This window comes from Chaetodon trifascialis, chromosome 2 (genome assembly GCF_039877785.1).
Source record: "Chaetodon trifascialis isolate fChaTrf1 chromosome 2, fChaTrf1.hap1, whole genome shotgun sequence".
Classification (NCBI taxonomy): Eukaryota; Metazoa; Chordata; class Actinopteri; order Chaetodontiformes; family Chaetodontidae; genus Chaetodon; species Chaetodon trifascialis.
Genome location: NC_092057.1, coordinates 18954587 through 18971279, shown reverse-complemented (window position 1 = coordinate 18971279; position 16693 = coordinate 18954587). Strand labels below are relative to the sequence as shown.

At 42.0% G+C, this 16693-nt stretch overlaps 1 protein-coding gene across 1 annotated transcript in view; it reads right to left on the bottom strand.

Moving 5' to 3' along the window:
* usp43a (ubiquitin specific peptidase 43a) overlaps positions 1-16693 on the bottom strand; it is a 109069-nt gene that overhangs the window by 12302 nt on the left and 80074 nt on the right. Inside the window, exons 9-12 of the mRNA XM_070983226.1 lie at positions 16074-16177; positions 11698-11775; positions 10007-10136; positions 3755-3874 (exon numbers count right to left, since the gene is read on the bottom strand). Of these exons, the coding sequence (XP_070839327.1) occupies positions 3755-3874; positions 10007-10136; positions 11698-11775; positions 16074-16177 (432 nt within the window). The remainder of the gene's footprint in view (positions 1-3754; positions 3875-10006; positions 10137-11697; positions 11776-16073; positions 16178-16693) is intronic.

Genomic DNA, 16693 nt, shown 5'->3' with positions numbered 1-16693 from the left:
ATGCATACCACTTACGTCCTCTTCAAGAAAATGAGGGTGAAGGAAGGCAGTTAGTGGACGGAGTGACAAAGTACAAGACGATATCAAAGCCATCTTGTATCCATCTCATATAAGCCCTTTCACCCTCATTACAAAGAGTTGTGGCAGATGGGCAGCTCGTTCAGCCACCAGATCATCTCACCCAGGTGAAAAACAGCACACTTCTTTGTGCCCACTGCTGTCAGACAGTACAAGGCTGAGGAAAATCACATTGGTCATGAGAGCCCCCAGGCAAGTGCAAGTGGGGTTGGCTGGGCTCAGGGCCCAGCATTGTGCCACGATTGGTGAGAGCAGACAGGTGTCAATCAAGCACTGGACAAAGGTGGAGACAGAGCTGGCTGCAAAATTGTTTTTGTTATGTGTGCTCTCATGTCTCTGGTGTACAAATAGCCAGACGTTTGGAGACTGTGCCAGCTATGAAATGAAATCTTGATTAAAGCTGTTTTTCTGGACTTGGCCCAGGTGGGCAGGGCCATTAGCCAGGGACATGCATAGATATTTTGATGGGCAGTGATTAAAAAAATCCAAAAATATTTGGATGGGCAGTGATTAAAAAATGAAAACAAAAGCACTGCATTTGCTTAAACTCAAAGAAATGGCACCCCTTCACTGATAGAACACTGATCAAAAAAGTCTGTACAATGTAGGCCACAACATATTGAACAGAACATGATATGCTCCTGCTGTATTTGTGTGCCAATAAAGTTGGGGAAAAGTGACCAAGCAAAAGGAGAATGATCAAAATCGAAGCAGCAGAGGCCAAGATAGCATGACTTTTACACAATGTCTACAAAAGTAAGCATGACTTTTACACAATGTCCACAAAAGTAGCATAGTGTAAGGAAGACGTGAGCAGTGCAGCAGCTTCTGTCACACATACATGTAACACAAATGACTGAAAAAATGCAATGTAATATAAGCTGCCAGCTAATATAGTACTGACAGCTTACATAATATTCATTCACACAAAAGAAAGAAATGAATGATGAGAAGCGCAGAATCAGTGACTGCAATTAATGAATGTCGACATGAACCAGAACTCGATGATTAACAGCAGCAGCACTGCTAAAATAATTCCAGTAATGATGCAGAGAGGCACTTGAACCAAACACACACCTTGAGTCACTGCAGCAACTATGCAGATGTTTCTGGTGTCAGGCATGTGTGGCGATACTAATGAGTCTGCTGTGAATGCTACTGTTTGTCCCAGAGCTTGAGAGGCTGGCCGAAATGTGACTGTATTGCAGATGGAGGGCTCTTTCTGTTGATGGTGCAGTTTGAAGTACAGGCCTTTTTCAGAGCAGACATGTTGGCTTGTCACAGCAGGAAGAGCACAGGTGTAACATTAACAATGGCGCGGTTCTAGTCAAATGTCCCAGTAAGAGGAGACAGTGTGACATTCAGCATGCACAAAACCAGAAACCTTGAAACTGAAGCAGCTACAGCTAAATAGAAATCAGCCATCATTATATTATATTGTTTTGCTACACCTGTGCTTTTCCAACTGCTAATGCCAACATGTCTACTATGAAATCAGGTGTCTGGTACTGTCCACAATAAAAAAATGAAACAAGAGCAAGTAGAGTCGAGTTGAATTGAGCCGCATCGCGCAGTGGAAACGCAGCTACTGACAATGCCAACATGCTGATGCTTAGTAAGTGTAATGTTTACCATGTTCACCTTTTTAGTTTAGTATGTTAGCATGCTAACATTGGCGAATTAGCACTAAACAGCTGAGGCTGATGGGAATGTCATTAGTTTTAAAGGTATTTGGTCATAAATCTAATTATGATGCCAGAGATATGGACCCATTCTCCTGAGCACACCTGCATGCAATCATCAATCAAGACCCACCTGCTCGCTCAGTATATAACTATACTGTGTGATAACAACCAGACCAGAAACTCATACTCTCAGTTTTTGTCCCTCTCAGTTTTTGTCTTATATTTGTGGTCAGACAATGTTTCACCAGGGGTGGGGAAACCATGACCTGGTCTAAAAAGCCAAGCAACCTGAACATGGCGTCTGCGGGGGGAGGCAGTACAGTGAGATGCATTTTTAGTGTGTCTGTCTTGGGTGGGAAACAGCGGTGGCTGACATGCTGCAGGTAAACACTAATGAGCACTGCACAGTATCTCTGTCCCCTAAGTTGTCCACCAGCAAAATGGAAAGGGTTTGAGCTTAGGAAGCGGCCCAGCGATTACTTTGTGCAGGACCCTCTCATTTAGCTCACTCAGCTGCATTTATTCCATGTCTCGCGTGTGTGTGTGTGTGTGTGTGTGTGTGTGTGTGTGTGTGTGTGTGTGTGTGTGTGTGTGTGTGTGTGTGCGCACGCGCGCTTCCACTACTGACGGAAACGGAAGATATCTAGGATTGACTTTGGACTGTCTTGTCTCCCTGGCTGATGTTAATGAGTTTGTTAAAAAGATGCTGGAGGCAGATGTAATTCATATGGTAATGCTGGATGTTGATATGCAGTTGTGATGCGTCTTGCATAACGTATTGAGGCTAGAGGTGTCGGTTCCCATATCTAAAAAAAGAGGACCAGAGGGTATGTTTTAACGATTGGGGTATGACACCTCTCAGCCTTGAAGGAAAATGAAGCAAGGGTGATTGAAAGAGGACTGGCTGTTAAAACTGAGATTCAGCAGGAACACATTTATTGATTTTTTTTTTTTTGATGGTTGCAATCGACATCTAACTGAGCAACAATCTGCCCTCCAAAATCCATGTGACTTTTCTGTCTTTGATGCTTTCTTGCTCAGCGCTAATCTCACCCCTTCCTTATATCCTCTCAAATTGCCATAGCCTGATAGAACTGAATATCAGATGCAACAAGTGCATTGAGAGGATCTATTTCAAAGTGGTAGTGGTGGTAATGAACTGATTCAGTAGTTGATTTTTGATAGATTTAATAAGGGAAAAGCACAACATTTATACATTTATAAAGAGGGCACGGATGAAATTTCACTTGTCTTAAAGCTGCATTAATTGATTTTTTTTGCCAATGAGACCAAGCTGCAAACGCGATATTGAAATTTTTACTGTGTCCATTTATTTATGGTGAATTAGCAAACAATTGTCTTAACATAGACAGACTCCAGCAGACACAGAAAAACATTAGCAGTCATTTGGAGTTGAGTTTGGTTCATCGCCTGATGAAAATTCACTCGTCTTTTAGCTCTGTTGTGGTCTCCACCAACTCCTGAGAGACATCTTTGGCTCATTTGCTGCTAAATGTTCAGCTGTGAACTGTCTGCCTGTGGCTGTCTGAAACAAGGTTGTTGGGGGCAGTGAGAGCAAAAACTATAAAGTTGCCTACGTTGCCTCTCTGTCCCAGCCTCCAGCCATATTCCCACTGCCCAGCCATGACATTACATAGACAATGAGCTGAGAGATGCTAAAGCTCATGTAGAGCTCTATAAAGCTGAGGGGTATGGCAGGTACCCCTCAGCTGAGGCAGGTGATGATCCTCTTTGGGTTCATCACTACCAGTGAATCATTTCACTTCACATCTCTCTCACACACACACACACACACACACACACACACACACACACACACACACACACACACACACACACACACACACACACACACACACACACACACACACACACACACACACACACACACACACACACAAAATGTAATTAATGCGGCTTTGAGAGATAAATAATTCAGTGCACCAGAGGCCACTTTGCAGCTCAGCTACCTGTCGGAAGCGCTTCAGATGGAGGATCAGTATGTCAGGGAGAGTCCACAGGCTCATCTTCACCATGCCCTGCTGAAGCTGCTTGCAGTGAGGACACTTCCAGGCATCGTCTGGGGCAAGCTGGAATGAGTTGGTGAATGAATTCAATGGTTATACAAATACAATAAAACATTATTAATTTGATGTTTACTCATATTTGCGCTCATTTCATCACATTATGTATGACCTGTTTATTTCAGATAAATGGTCCTTATTTGCAAGCAGGCGCAACTAACTGATCAAAAGCCTTCAAGGTCGGAACTTGCCTGCAATCTTTTTTTTTTATCATAATCATGCCAGACATTTTTAATATTTCAATACCTTAGTCTGAATATTTTAAAAACCTAAACCTTTCCTTTCAAAAACACAAAAACAAAACCCTTAAGGATCATGGAACTCAGTGTGCCAGAAGCTGAATACTTTGCTTTTTACATGCTTTTCAAGAGCGGGGTCGGCTCTACTTCACCACAATAGGGCATCAAAAGAAGTACATATTTGAAATACTGGCTGATAGGTGTTTACAGCCTGTGTTTCTGCTTGTTTCAATGCTTAAACCTGTAAGATATGGATCTGACACAGGAAAATCCGCCCAGTCTGGAGTGATTTCACCAAAAATGATTTTAAACAAAGGAAACCATCATAGTCATGACTACAGTGTATGTCACAGCAAAACCCCGCCTGTATCAGTCTCGTCATGGTAAAACCTTGACTGTCCAGCAGTTACTGTTGCTATAGTTACAGACAGGGCTCACTGTCTCTCCATGTGTCATGAGTCTGTCCCAAAATGTTTCGATTCCATTTCATAAAATGAGATCATTGTTCTCAGAAAAACAAAACACAGGGTGAAAAACAGGCAGCGGGCTGTAGAGTCCTGCCCGTTTACAGTGTTGTTTTGATGCTGCGACTTTTGGTGGGAAGTGGAATTGCTGCCTGCAACTCTACCACAGTCAACACGGACATTAATGCTTCTTCTAGCACTTTCCCGATTCGAAAAGTCATGTGAAAGTGAGATGAGAAAAGCTTTGAATACAGATGCCTGCCGCGCTACGAGCAACAGTGACTGCTATGCTATTTGTCGTTCGTCACACGAGAAGAGGAAGTGGAAATCAGGGGAACATATATTTTGTGAAAAGAGACTGCAGTCAACATCATCTGAAGCTCAACACTTCTTAATGATGTCTTCATAGCTGGATCACGTCTTGTTGGTGGTTATGCAGCATCTTGTGGCTTTAGAGTTTGTACTTGAACAGGGACAAATTAAACTGTTGGTGCTGTAGAATATGAACATATCAGCTTCTGCATTATTGAACATGACAAGCATTCACACACGCACAGCAAACCTGTATTTAGTACAGATCATTCATTATAATTAAGCTAAGCTAATTAAGCTAGCATTTCTCATGGCAATCAAACAAAGATGTTTTTCTCCAGCAGCCAGCCAGCAGTAAACTGTTGAAGCTGTTGTTGTAGTTCCAGTGCAGAAAATGACAATGGTCTTTGTTTTCACATCTCAATACCGTTGCAACAAAAGTAGGGTTCAATTATAATGTCCAATCCTTCAATGACTAGAATTACCACCTTGTGGTTGTAAGCCTCCACCAACCAGGCTGCAGTTTCCATTCATGTCTGTTCAGACTCATACAATTTATGACAAAGAGGCTCTCCCCCTCTCTTCCTGAGTTATGATGTTGAATGATGGCAAGAAAAGTGCCTCTGCAGAACATTACGATGTCACAGTGACCTTTGACCTTTAACATATAAACTGCCATCATTCCATCATTTCATCCTATGAGACATTTGAGTGAAATTTTGTCGTAACTGTTATATAAATTCTTGAGGTATGGCCAAAAACCTGCCACTAACAATGGCAGTGGCCCATGTAATTTTCCTGTGTCAGATCCATTTTTTTAAGCCATTTATACGGGCAGGAAACCCTTTTTTGCCTTTACATAGAGTGTATAATGTGCATTTATAGACTAATCCTTTGAGTTCATTAAATCAAACGAAAATCAAACATTTCTTTTTCACCAGAGTGGATTCAGTAAGGACAAAGACTCCTTTCCTAGCTCCACAGTCAGACATTCAGAGAAGTATTTGAACCTTAAACCTTGGAGGTTTGCCTACTCTAATGAACAAATGATCAGATTTGAAAGGAATTTCACTTTTAAAAATATGCATATGCAAAATATGCAAATATCACTTTCTTAGCAAGTGTGCAAGGACAAGATTGTGACCACTCTCATGTCTGTACGGTAAATATGAAGCTAGCGCCAGCAGCCAGCTAACTTGGCTTCACTCAAAGACTGGAAGAAAGGAGCTGCGAGCTTTCCTGGAGAGGTTGGCAGGCAAACAGCTGGGACTCCAGAAAGTGACTGCTCAAACGCAGCACATAGTTCAGCACACAACCCACAGTACACAAATTCTAACACTTTGTTTTTTCTACAGAGCCAGGCCAGCTGTTTCGTTCTGGTTTGTGCAAAGCTAAGCTAATTGGCTACAGGTGGTACGTTCATATTTACAGATATGAGAGCGGTATGGATCTTGTAATCTAAGTCTCACAAAGAAAGCAGATTTGGCAAGATGCCAAACTATTACTTTAAGTATAGTGGCTCACACTTATTCACTGCTGCATTTCTTTCAAAACATAAGTTATAACCTCTTTATAGTTGCAGATGATGCAAATTCAGAGAATGATGCTTTAAAATGAATGTAATTTCTGCAGCCTCCAGTCTGACAGAGCCATAGTCCGGGGGCCATGGATGTATCTGTTATGGGAAGGTTTTGGCCAGTCAGTCATGGAAGTGTAAAGACTGACTGTGGAGACAAAACCATTTCAAAGATACCTTATGTTTAGGACAGCCAGCTTGTGCTTCGGATTCCTTTTGTGGGTGATGTGACGCAAGAAGAAAAAAAATCTTTTGAAGGTATCGTGGTATTATCAAAGCAGCATGATAGAAAAATGTCGACATTACTGAATACTGTGTCCTGGCTATTAAGTCTGATGTATGGGAAACTGGTGGCAAGGCGAAAGGCCATGAAGCAAAAGAAAAACACCAGACGGAAATTCACTTTATTCTGTGATGAGAAATTCAAGGCTTTTGCTTGCAACTGGCTGGTTACATCCAAACACATGATGCAGATTCTTGTAAAACAGAGGACAGAGACACCAAAGAAGTATGAAGATATTGTAGTATTCATGCAGCTTCCCTTATGCTTTTCTATGGATATGGGGTCAGTGGATACACAGTGAGCCTCTGTGGGTGCAGAAACCCTGTGGCCACAGGCTGTTTGGTGGGTTCAGAGGTCACTTACCTCCAGATCTCTAATAAAAGAAAGCTTCTTAACATTTGTTAGATGTCTATGTAATATCCTGCAAAGGCAAAGTGACACAGAAATATGACTTCAAATATCTTAATCACCACTATGCTGCAGGGATGTCAAGAGCCATGTGTGTGAGCAGCACCTCCTTTCCTTTCAAATCAAACACTAATAAATGAGTGGATGCATCAGTTCTCTCCATAGAGCTCAGTGAATGAACCCGAAAAAGGATTTTCTTCTTCAGTCTATGGCAGTGGAGATCCCCCCCCCCCCCACCTGACTCCAAAGCCTTTTCATCTCACTTAAACAGGGGTATTAAATAAGTCATGTTTCAGATGCAACTTGCCAAATTAAAGGCTGGTATTATTTGATCTCTTTCTTGTCTTCAGCAAATCCCATGAAAAGCCCTAACCAATAATCATTTTTTTCTTACTGAATAAATATGGGGTGCAGCTGAAGTCTGGTTTATCTTAAGCTCATTGGACAGATTATGTGATGTTTCACTTCGTGTCTTTAGGTTACAGCAGTATTTCATAGTAGTATTAAGTGGCCTCCTGTTACTCAAATTTACCACTACTGTATAAATTAGATACTTAAGGAATCATCTGTAAGTTGTTGACATTCACACCTTAAACATTCAACAAATTTGAACTGTGTCTAGACCAGCATTTCATGGGAGTAATACATATTATGTGATGAGCAGCTGGTCATTAAACCTGACCCGCAGCCTGTTTTCACCTCGGCTGACGCACAGCACTCGAGCTCTCCCTGCTGCGCAGCAGTAACTTAGTGCGCTACACTGGCTCGTTTCAGTCAGTAATTAGTGATGTTTTTGTAGTCAATAAACTCACTGTGAGCAGAGTTGTCTGCAGTCATTAAGGCTCTGAAGTTTCACATTTATTAGGAGTGCATAAAAACTCTGTTGCCATAGCAAAACATTTGATGCAAGTGCTGCAGCTTCCTTCAAGGTGCTTATCTCTTATCCACCACGGTAATATTATCATGTTGTTTCAAACTCCATCTTTTATCTTAAACTGGTTCCTTGAATAAATCTTCGCTGTAATTTCCTGAAACACTGTGTTACAAGTTACAGATGACCGTATTTGTAAAAATATGTTTCCTTTGCTCTGTTTTTAGTCATGATTAATCACTGTACTCTGTGTTTTGTGTGTATGGGGATGTAGTTCATTAAATCTAATAAAATTTACACACAGGGCTGACAGCTGCACATTACGTCATTTTGCTTTTTCTAGTCAAGAAACACTCCTGTATGCTTTGTATAAATCTCCTTAGCAAAGTAAGAACAGATTCTTACGTGAATCTTCAGTGAGATTCTTAAAAATACACAATACATATACGATGCCACAGGTAATTTTGGTCATTTCTGAAATAATTACAACACATCAGCAGGTCCTCACCAAGCTGGCCAAGCTCTGTGTGTGCTGAGTGCTCCAAATCCCCAGGCCCTGTGAACTACCCACCATGAGCTGTGCAGTTAGTTCCAACTCTTCTCAAACCAGAGTAAATGTCTGAGCAGCATTTCAGAGGCGGGGGACTAACACAGCTTTGATAAACTACATCACTCTTGCGGAGTTGGCTTTACATTTTTTGGACAGCTAACCAAACAACTGCTTGATGTAGATAGCTGACAACGACATAACAGGCATCAGCTCAATGCGAGGCTAAAAGCTTTAAAACATCGGGTAGATACAAAACGTCGTAGCATCAAGACTTCTCATACAATCACAGTGTAACTTGAAAAGAATGTAGACTCGCTGGAGGTAAGGTGATATTAAACTACTGCTACTACTAATAATAATTTAACTTTATTTATATAGCACCTTTCAAAACTACTGTTAGAAAGTGCCTCACAACTCAGGATAAATAAAAGACGGCAGGCAAAACAAATAAAACAGCAAAGACTGATAAAGGATAAAAGTAACACATAAAATGGCAAATAAAATAAGTAACAGCTAAAATAATTAAGAAAAAGCCAAATGGTAAAAGTAGGTCTTCAGAGACGACTTAAAAGAGATTAATTTCATCATAATCACTTCAATTGTATTGCGATGATATGATCACTTGTGTTGGAATATAAATTATTTACTTAAAAAACACAGTTTTGGAAAAAAATTAAAAAGTCTATGCATACAGGCAGAAATCACAAGAAAGAAGAATTCACCGTGGATGTAAGTGTATGGGAGTCGAGGCAAGTGAGAATTGATCAGTTTGTAAACTGTGATACTGGAAAGGTCACAGTCACTCAGAGCAACAGGAGGCGGCGGCGAAACGATGACTGTGTGACAACGTGTACGGTCAGAGTGTGCACGTGAAGGCAGCAGCTGGGGTTGATTTAATAATATTGGTGGAGGAGAAGTGGAGTGAAATTTAGGACATTCACCTTCATATGAGAGAATTGTAACGAGGGTATCATTGCTTTTATTTTAGAGGATTACTACACCAATTCAGCTCTGGGCTCCTATAACACTGTCGTGCTCCAGACACAGGGATGTTTTTTATTCCACAACTTGGTGCCTACATCATCCACAATGTAAGTCAACCACCTACTAGCAGCTAATGCAGCCTGTAGCCTCAGGCTCACTTCAGCCCAACCTCTGGATTTCTTCACTTTCAAACTTGTTGTTTTTAGCCCCACTGAGACTCAGGTGACATCACTGGAGGCAGTTTATCAGATTTCATGCGGCCCCCTCTGGAGGCGTAAAAGGTTTTTGGTTTTATCATCAGATGAGGATTAGTGATTAAAGAGAAAGCCAGTTTTAGGTTTGGACTTGATATTCAAAATACCACCTGATTTTTGGAAAACAGTGTGTGAAACACAGATGGTTGGATGTGCGAGCTGAGTTCACTTGATAGTTGTGTTGCCTTCAGTCTCACCTGTTCTTCTTTGGTATACAGCTGGAAGCACTCATCCAAGGTACAGCTATGCTGCTGCAGGTGCTGCTGCTGCTGGTTCCTCACACTCTCTGCATCCTTCACCACCTCCTCCTGGATGCTGCCAAACAGACTGTAAAGCACACACACACACACACACACACACACACACACACAGGGTTTACTGGATGTAGACTGTGGGTATAATGCCGGGATCAGACTAGACCAGCTTCTGGCTTTGATGGTCACCGTGTCAGATCGAAGGATTACCATGTCTCAGTCGGTCAACTGGCAACACTACACGTATGACCCCGACCGAGCACAGCACGTCTTATTTCACGCAGGAGTTCAGGTGTCATTGGGAAGGCGGGTGAAGCAGCTGTCAATCAAAATGACAGAAGCGTTGTGTGTGATGCTGATGGTTTTGTTTACCAAAAAAAAAAGAAAAAGAGAAAACAGCTGTGGATGCGGCGGCATAAACTTCGGCCCATTCGGTCTTTCATTTATATGTCTACTGGGAAGCATCTGGATAACAATTAGAAAAGGTGCAACAAGTTTCACACAGTTATTTTATTTCCATAGTTATTTAATCTCCAGGAGCAGGCTTGGCTGTGTTGGCCACATCAAACATGCAAATTTAATGTTTGATCTGGAATCAGTAATGATAAGCATATTCCGGCAGGTAGGACCGGAGATAATGTCAATGCAGTACAGCAGCTACCCGCCGGGCTGATGAAGAGCTTCCAATATTTCTCACCAACACTTGTCTTTTTTGACTGGGTCCCCCTCCCTCGAGGAAACATCAAATAGGCAGGGAAACTTTTGCCACAGCTCAACAAACTTTTCTCTTTCGTTGTCCCACCTGACAGAGGCAAAACTCAGCATCCTCCTCCTCTTCCTCCTCCTCCTCTTCCTCCTCCTACACTTCCTTTTGCCATGTTTGTTCTGACTGGGATCTGGAGGGGGCACCTGACTGGTCAACACTCAGGAACATGTCGTGGGAGATGACACACTAGGTGTGCCAAGACAAAAAAATCTTTGTGTCGGGGTGTCGCGGAGCGTCCCAGATGCCTCGATTGTTATTCATGATTGGCAACGACGACGCTAGTGATTGGTCAGCCATGACAAATTAAATTGGACTTGTGTAGTCTGATCCAGGCATAAGCCATCTGCTTGTTACCGTTTTTAAAACAACTACAACCTGCAGCTAGCAACCTACATGCTGGTCTATGCTCAAAATGGACAATTACCCAAACACTAAACAAGCTAGCATCTTTTTTTTGCAGGTACTTAGCCATGTTTGTGCCAGGGCTCACTGCTCAAATGCTCCACCATAACAAGGTCCCCCCACGACACTATTTTGCAAGGGCACCATCGCTGCATCCTGAGCTTTGCGTTGCCCAAGATGATTGTGACAAACACAAACAAGCCAGAGTTTTCTTCCGCTGTAGCAGAATGATAATGATAATTGTTTCCATTCACCTGCGGAATTGTGTTTACTGCGTCTGGATCAGTGGGAGTGTATTTTCTTGTCTTTTGACAGACATGAACTAAATCACTGTGTGCTCTGAGTCTCCAGCCGATGATAAAATGACATCCACAGCAGCTGATAGGCAGTGTGTGTGCTCTGCCTACATGTTTGTTTACATAAGCATACACAACTGGAATGTAAAATGTTTGTGCACACAGCTCACCATTCCTTAGTCTTGTGCTCCCACTCGATGACCAGCTTCACATGGAGAGGTCCCCCAGGGCCACAGAACTTCAGAGCTCTACAACACAGGAGAAGTGGAAAATCACATTTTCAGTCGAACTATACGTTCTCTGGAACTTAGTTTCATCAGAAAGCACTGCCTCAACTCCAAAGCTTCAAACCAGAAAACCAAGGGAGGCTGAAGTCGTCCTGCAGAGAAAAACAGACCTGCTGCGGCGACGGTGAAAATGAGACTTCCTTTGAATGTTTGCTGATGCTTTACTTCCCCATTTCATTTCACCTTGATTGACAGAAACACACTCGCACTCTGGCGACAGCAGGATTACACACCGGGCACAGGTGAGATCCGGCTTCACATCATGCATTAATATGTAAACGTCCGACACCGAGGCATGATGTAAAGAAGGGTGTTCTGTTTGTACTGCAGAGGTTACCTTCACTGCTTTGATCTCAGGAGGAAAGATAAAGCAGCATCAGTATTCAACAGCCAAACAGCACTGAGAGAGAGCCATGGCAGATTTAAAGATGTAATCTTTTCCTTTTTGGAACATGATGGAGTGACGGATGTTTCAGAGAAAATCAATTCCCTTTGATTTCGCAGACTATCTGAATTCTGGATAGACAGTCTGGAGATTGCTAGCACAGACGAATACCTCCACTAGATATGTGGGGTCATGCTTATAGATCTTGTCAACACGGTGTAGAGACACATCTGGCCAGATAAGAAGTGTTCTCTCCCTTGGTGTCACAGTCACAACACAAGCTCTCCTACAGAATCAATTCACACAATTTAGAAGACTTTGTGGAGTTGTTGACAATAAAACAGACATTTCCTGAGGTCTGTATCACCATAAATACTAAGGCAAGACACAGAGCCACAGACTCTGGAGCCTGGAGGCACCACCTATAAGAAATGAAATGCCAGAGCAGCAGCAGTTTCTCGGATCAGACACTGTAGGTAGCATGGTGGCACAAGTGGTAACACTGTCGCCTCACAGCTAGAAGGTCCCCGGTTTGAATCCTGTTGTGGGCGCTGGTGGCGTGTCCTCCACCAAGCCTTCGGTGCTTGCTGCTCAAGGAAAAAGGGGGCCTTTCTGTGCGGAGTTTGCATGTTCTCCCCGTGTTTACCTCCTTAATAACCCCCACTAAAAACATGCAAGAAGATGACCACCTGACCAATGGTGACGAAGAAGTACTGGTCCCCGGGTGCTGGTGTCGGCTGGCAATTGGCAGCTGGCAGCTGGCAGCTGCCACCGCTCTTGGTCTGCTGCGGAGGATCGAAGTATGGCGTGTAGTGTGCAACTAACTCACCGTGTGATGTGATAAATAAAGTACGTTTCTTCTTCTTCTTTCTCTAACAGTCTATAACAATTCCAGTGGCAAATATTAAAACATGCTGGCAAGCAGCACTAATGCAAGATGATGATTTAACAGGAAACTGAAAATCAGTATGTTTAATTATCCTCCGAAAACTTTAAGCTGAGGACCAAAGACACCTGGCAACATCAAATCAAGTGCTTCATTGTAATTTTTTGGTAATGACGTGATGCTGATGGTGTGAATTATATTAGACAACTGAATTATATTAGACAACTTCGACAACTTCGAATCAAACTCGGAAAAGGATCAGTAAAAGAGAATCGTTAACAGTATCACAGCATGCAAGAGAGGAAATGGTGAAAATATATAATCTGTGAGATATTTAGGGCCACAACTAATGACTATTTTCATGATCAATTAATCAACCAAATATTTTCATGATCAATCGATTAAAGTGACGCCTTCAGACTGCTTCTTTTGTCTTAGCAACAGTCCAAAAGCAGCAAAGCTTTACATTTAAGTAACTGGAATCAGCAAATGTTTGCTATGTATTTGAAAAATCACTGGAAATAAAAGTGTGCATACATGTAAAGAAGCTGAACCTTTATCATTTCTCATTTGGACAGCTGTTTTTGTTTTTTTTTGTGCAGGGGATCGATATGTGAAACTCCTCAACAAAGCAGTTAAAGTGGATCATTTCAAACTCAAGTTGAAATAGTTTTTCATATAGTCATGAATCCTCAGGAGCTTGTGCTTGAATTTTATGGTCATTTTTATTGCATCTTTCTCTCTTTCACTGTCTTATATTCTATTTATTTTTGTGCATTTCACATTGTAATTATTGCAATATAATTTCTTAAGATAATGTTTATTTTTATTACACTCTTTTGTATATACTTATTGTTTTTAATCTATCTATCTATCTATCTATCTATCTATCTATCTATCTATCTATCTATCTATCTATCTATCTATCTATCTATCTATCTATCTATCTATCTATCTATCTTTTACTGGTGCTGCTGTAAATTGGAATTTCCCCTTGCGGGACTAATAAAGGTAAATTGAATTGAATTGAAACCAGCTTCGGCTGTAATTCTTGCAATGCTGTGCACTTGTGCCTGTACAAGCATGTCATGGCCCTCTGCAGAGCTGGCACAGAGTGGGCAGAAGGAGAAGTGCTCCCACACAAAGCACACACACACACACACACACACACACACACACACACACACACACACACACACACACACACACACACACACACACACACACACACACACACACACACACACACACACACACACACACACACACACACACACAAAACTGAGTGTCTAATCCAGAACAGGCTGTATGGTGACAACCTGATTGTCTTTATCACGCAGGTAATCACGGCCTTATCTTCACACCATCAGTCTGATCTGATCATTATACTCACGTCTCTCTAATCCTCTTACAGCCCATTCAGTCCTGAAAGGAGCTGAGGCTTTTTCTCTAATGACCAAGACAACCTGTCCGCCATGGCTCTGAATATGAGTTCATGTGTTCAGTTCAAATTCAGCTCTGATACAGTTATTTGTTTTCTCCATTTACCTTGACAAGTGACTGTGCTTTCACTAGCAGTGATTCACCAATGCTGGAATAGCTTTTACAAGTCATTTTCATGTAACTCATTCATATTTTAACACTCCAGCTTCAAGGCAACATGGAACTTGTGCCTATCAGCGTTTCATGAGTATGTGTGTACTGTATGGCAGGATGTGCATGGACTGACTAAGATTTGAGATTTAAGATCCATACTTTATTAATCACCACACAACATGCCAGGCGTCGGTGAACACAACAACACACACAACATGCACATGTCATGCTTTTTGGTGAAATTATTCCTCTGCATGTGGTGTTGCTTTTGTCAACGAAAATTATGACTAAATATCGTCGCCAATGAACCTTTATCACGTGACTGAAACGAGACGAGATGCAATGTAAATGCTGGTCATGTGACAACTATAATTAAATATATAATGCAATATTGTTGACGAATAAAAACGAGACTAGATGTGGTTTACAAAATAAAAACTCTGTTGACTAAAACGAGACGAGACGAAATGTTCTAACATTATTTCGTCTTGTTTAGTCGCGTTGTTATTATTTTGCAGTATTTCTGTTTCCTGTGTCTCACTTCAGGGGCTGCATCAGGTCGCACTGCGCAGTCGCAGGCGATGTCACGGCATTAGTTCCCACTCACGGCATTATTTAGAAGATGCAGCTGCGGTAGGTTAGCGTTAACGACAGACAGCTGACACAGAGAACGGGATCGATGGCCGGCCAGCCGGCTTTGGTTGGTAAAATAAATATGTTGTAAATTCAAATCAGAGCGTTTTCCGTGTCTGGAATGGATGTATTCTTGAGTCTATAAGGTAACAATAATATAATAATAAGACAACCTTGTTTGAATTGGCTAAAAGAAAATTTTGGTTTTGTCTATACTACTAGGTACTTAGTAAAAACTAAAATGACAGCTTGACACAAAGACTAGACTAGACTAAAATTAAAACAGGCCGCCAAAAGCAACACTACGCGTTTGACCCATCCTGGTAAGTCCTTCCTCTGCGGCAGACCAGGAGCGGTGGGCTGCCAGCCGGCAGCGGCGCCCGGGGACCCAGTTCCTTGTTGTCACCGTTGGTCAGGTGGTGGTCTTCTTGCAAGTTTTTAGTGGGGTTTTTTGTGGAGGATACCCCAGGTGAACACATGCAAACTCCACACAGAAAGGCCTCAAGACAAAGGGCAGTAGGCACCAAAGGCATGATGGAGGACACGCCCCCCCAGCGCCCACAGCACCCCCGGCGGGAATCGAACCTGGGACCTTCTATCTGTAAGGTGACAGTGTCACCGTGCCACTATGGATCTAACACATGAACAAAGACTGTCTTGTACTGATATGTCGTTATGAGTGTGTGTCTGTGAAAGCACATGGTTTTTCTGTGTGTGAGTGTATGTGTGGGTCTGTGTGTGTGTGTGTGTGTGTCCTACCTGTCAACTGCAGGGTGGTACAGTGGCCTGCTGTCCTGCGGGGACAGGTAGCTGTAGGCTGCCGCTCCCCCCACCACTCTGATCTTAAACAGCACCCCAGCGTTCTGCAGGGAGAGAAATGCACATCGTACTGCAGTGTCTGTAAAGAGCTTAAACCCATGACATCTGCCTCCTGCAGTAAAAGACTCTCTTCATGAGGAGCCTCAAATTCAGTGCTGATGCGATTTTAATAAATAAAAAAAAAATTTAAAAAAAATAGAACAATGAACAATCATCATCATCAACATTGATTTTTTTTAACCTGCATGGAGAAGTATTTCCACTGTGTGTGTTTAAAACAGTCAAAATAAAACTGACGATAGTACAAACTCCCTCATACTTAATTCCAGCCCTAATTGAGAAATCTAGTTAGCTTTTTCTGTGTGTGTGTGAAAATGTTCATAGTTGCTGCCGTAAAAAACACTTCTATCCTCTAAGACAGGCAAACTCAAAGCACTGCAAAACCTCAGCTCTCAAAAACAAGAAAAAATGCAATAAAATGGGGGAAATGTTACTTAAAATAAGCAAAATTGGCAGGAGATTTTCACTTACCAAGATTTTAAAAAACAAGTTAAAATATC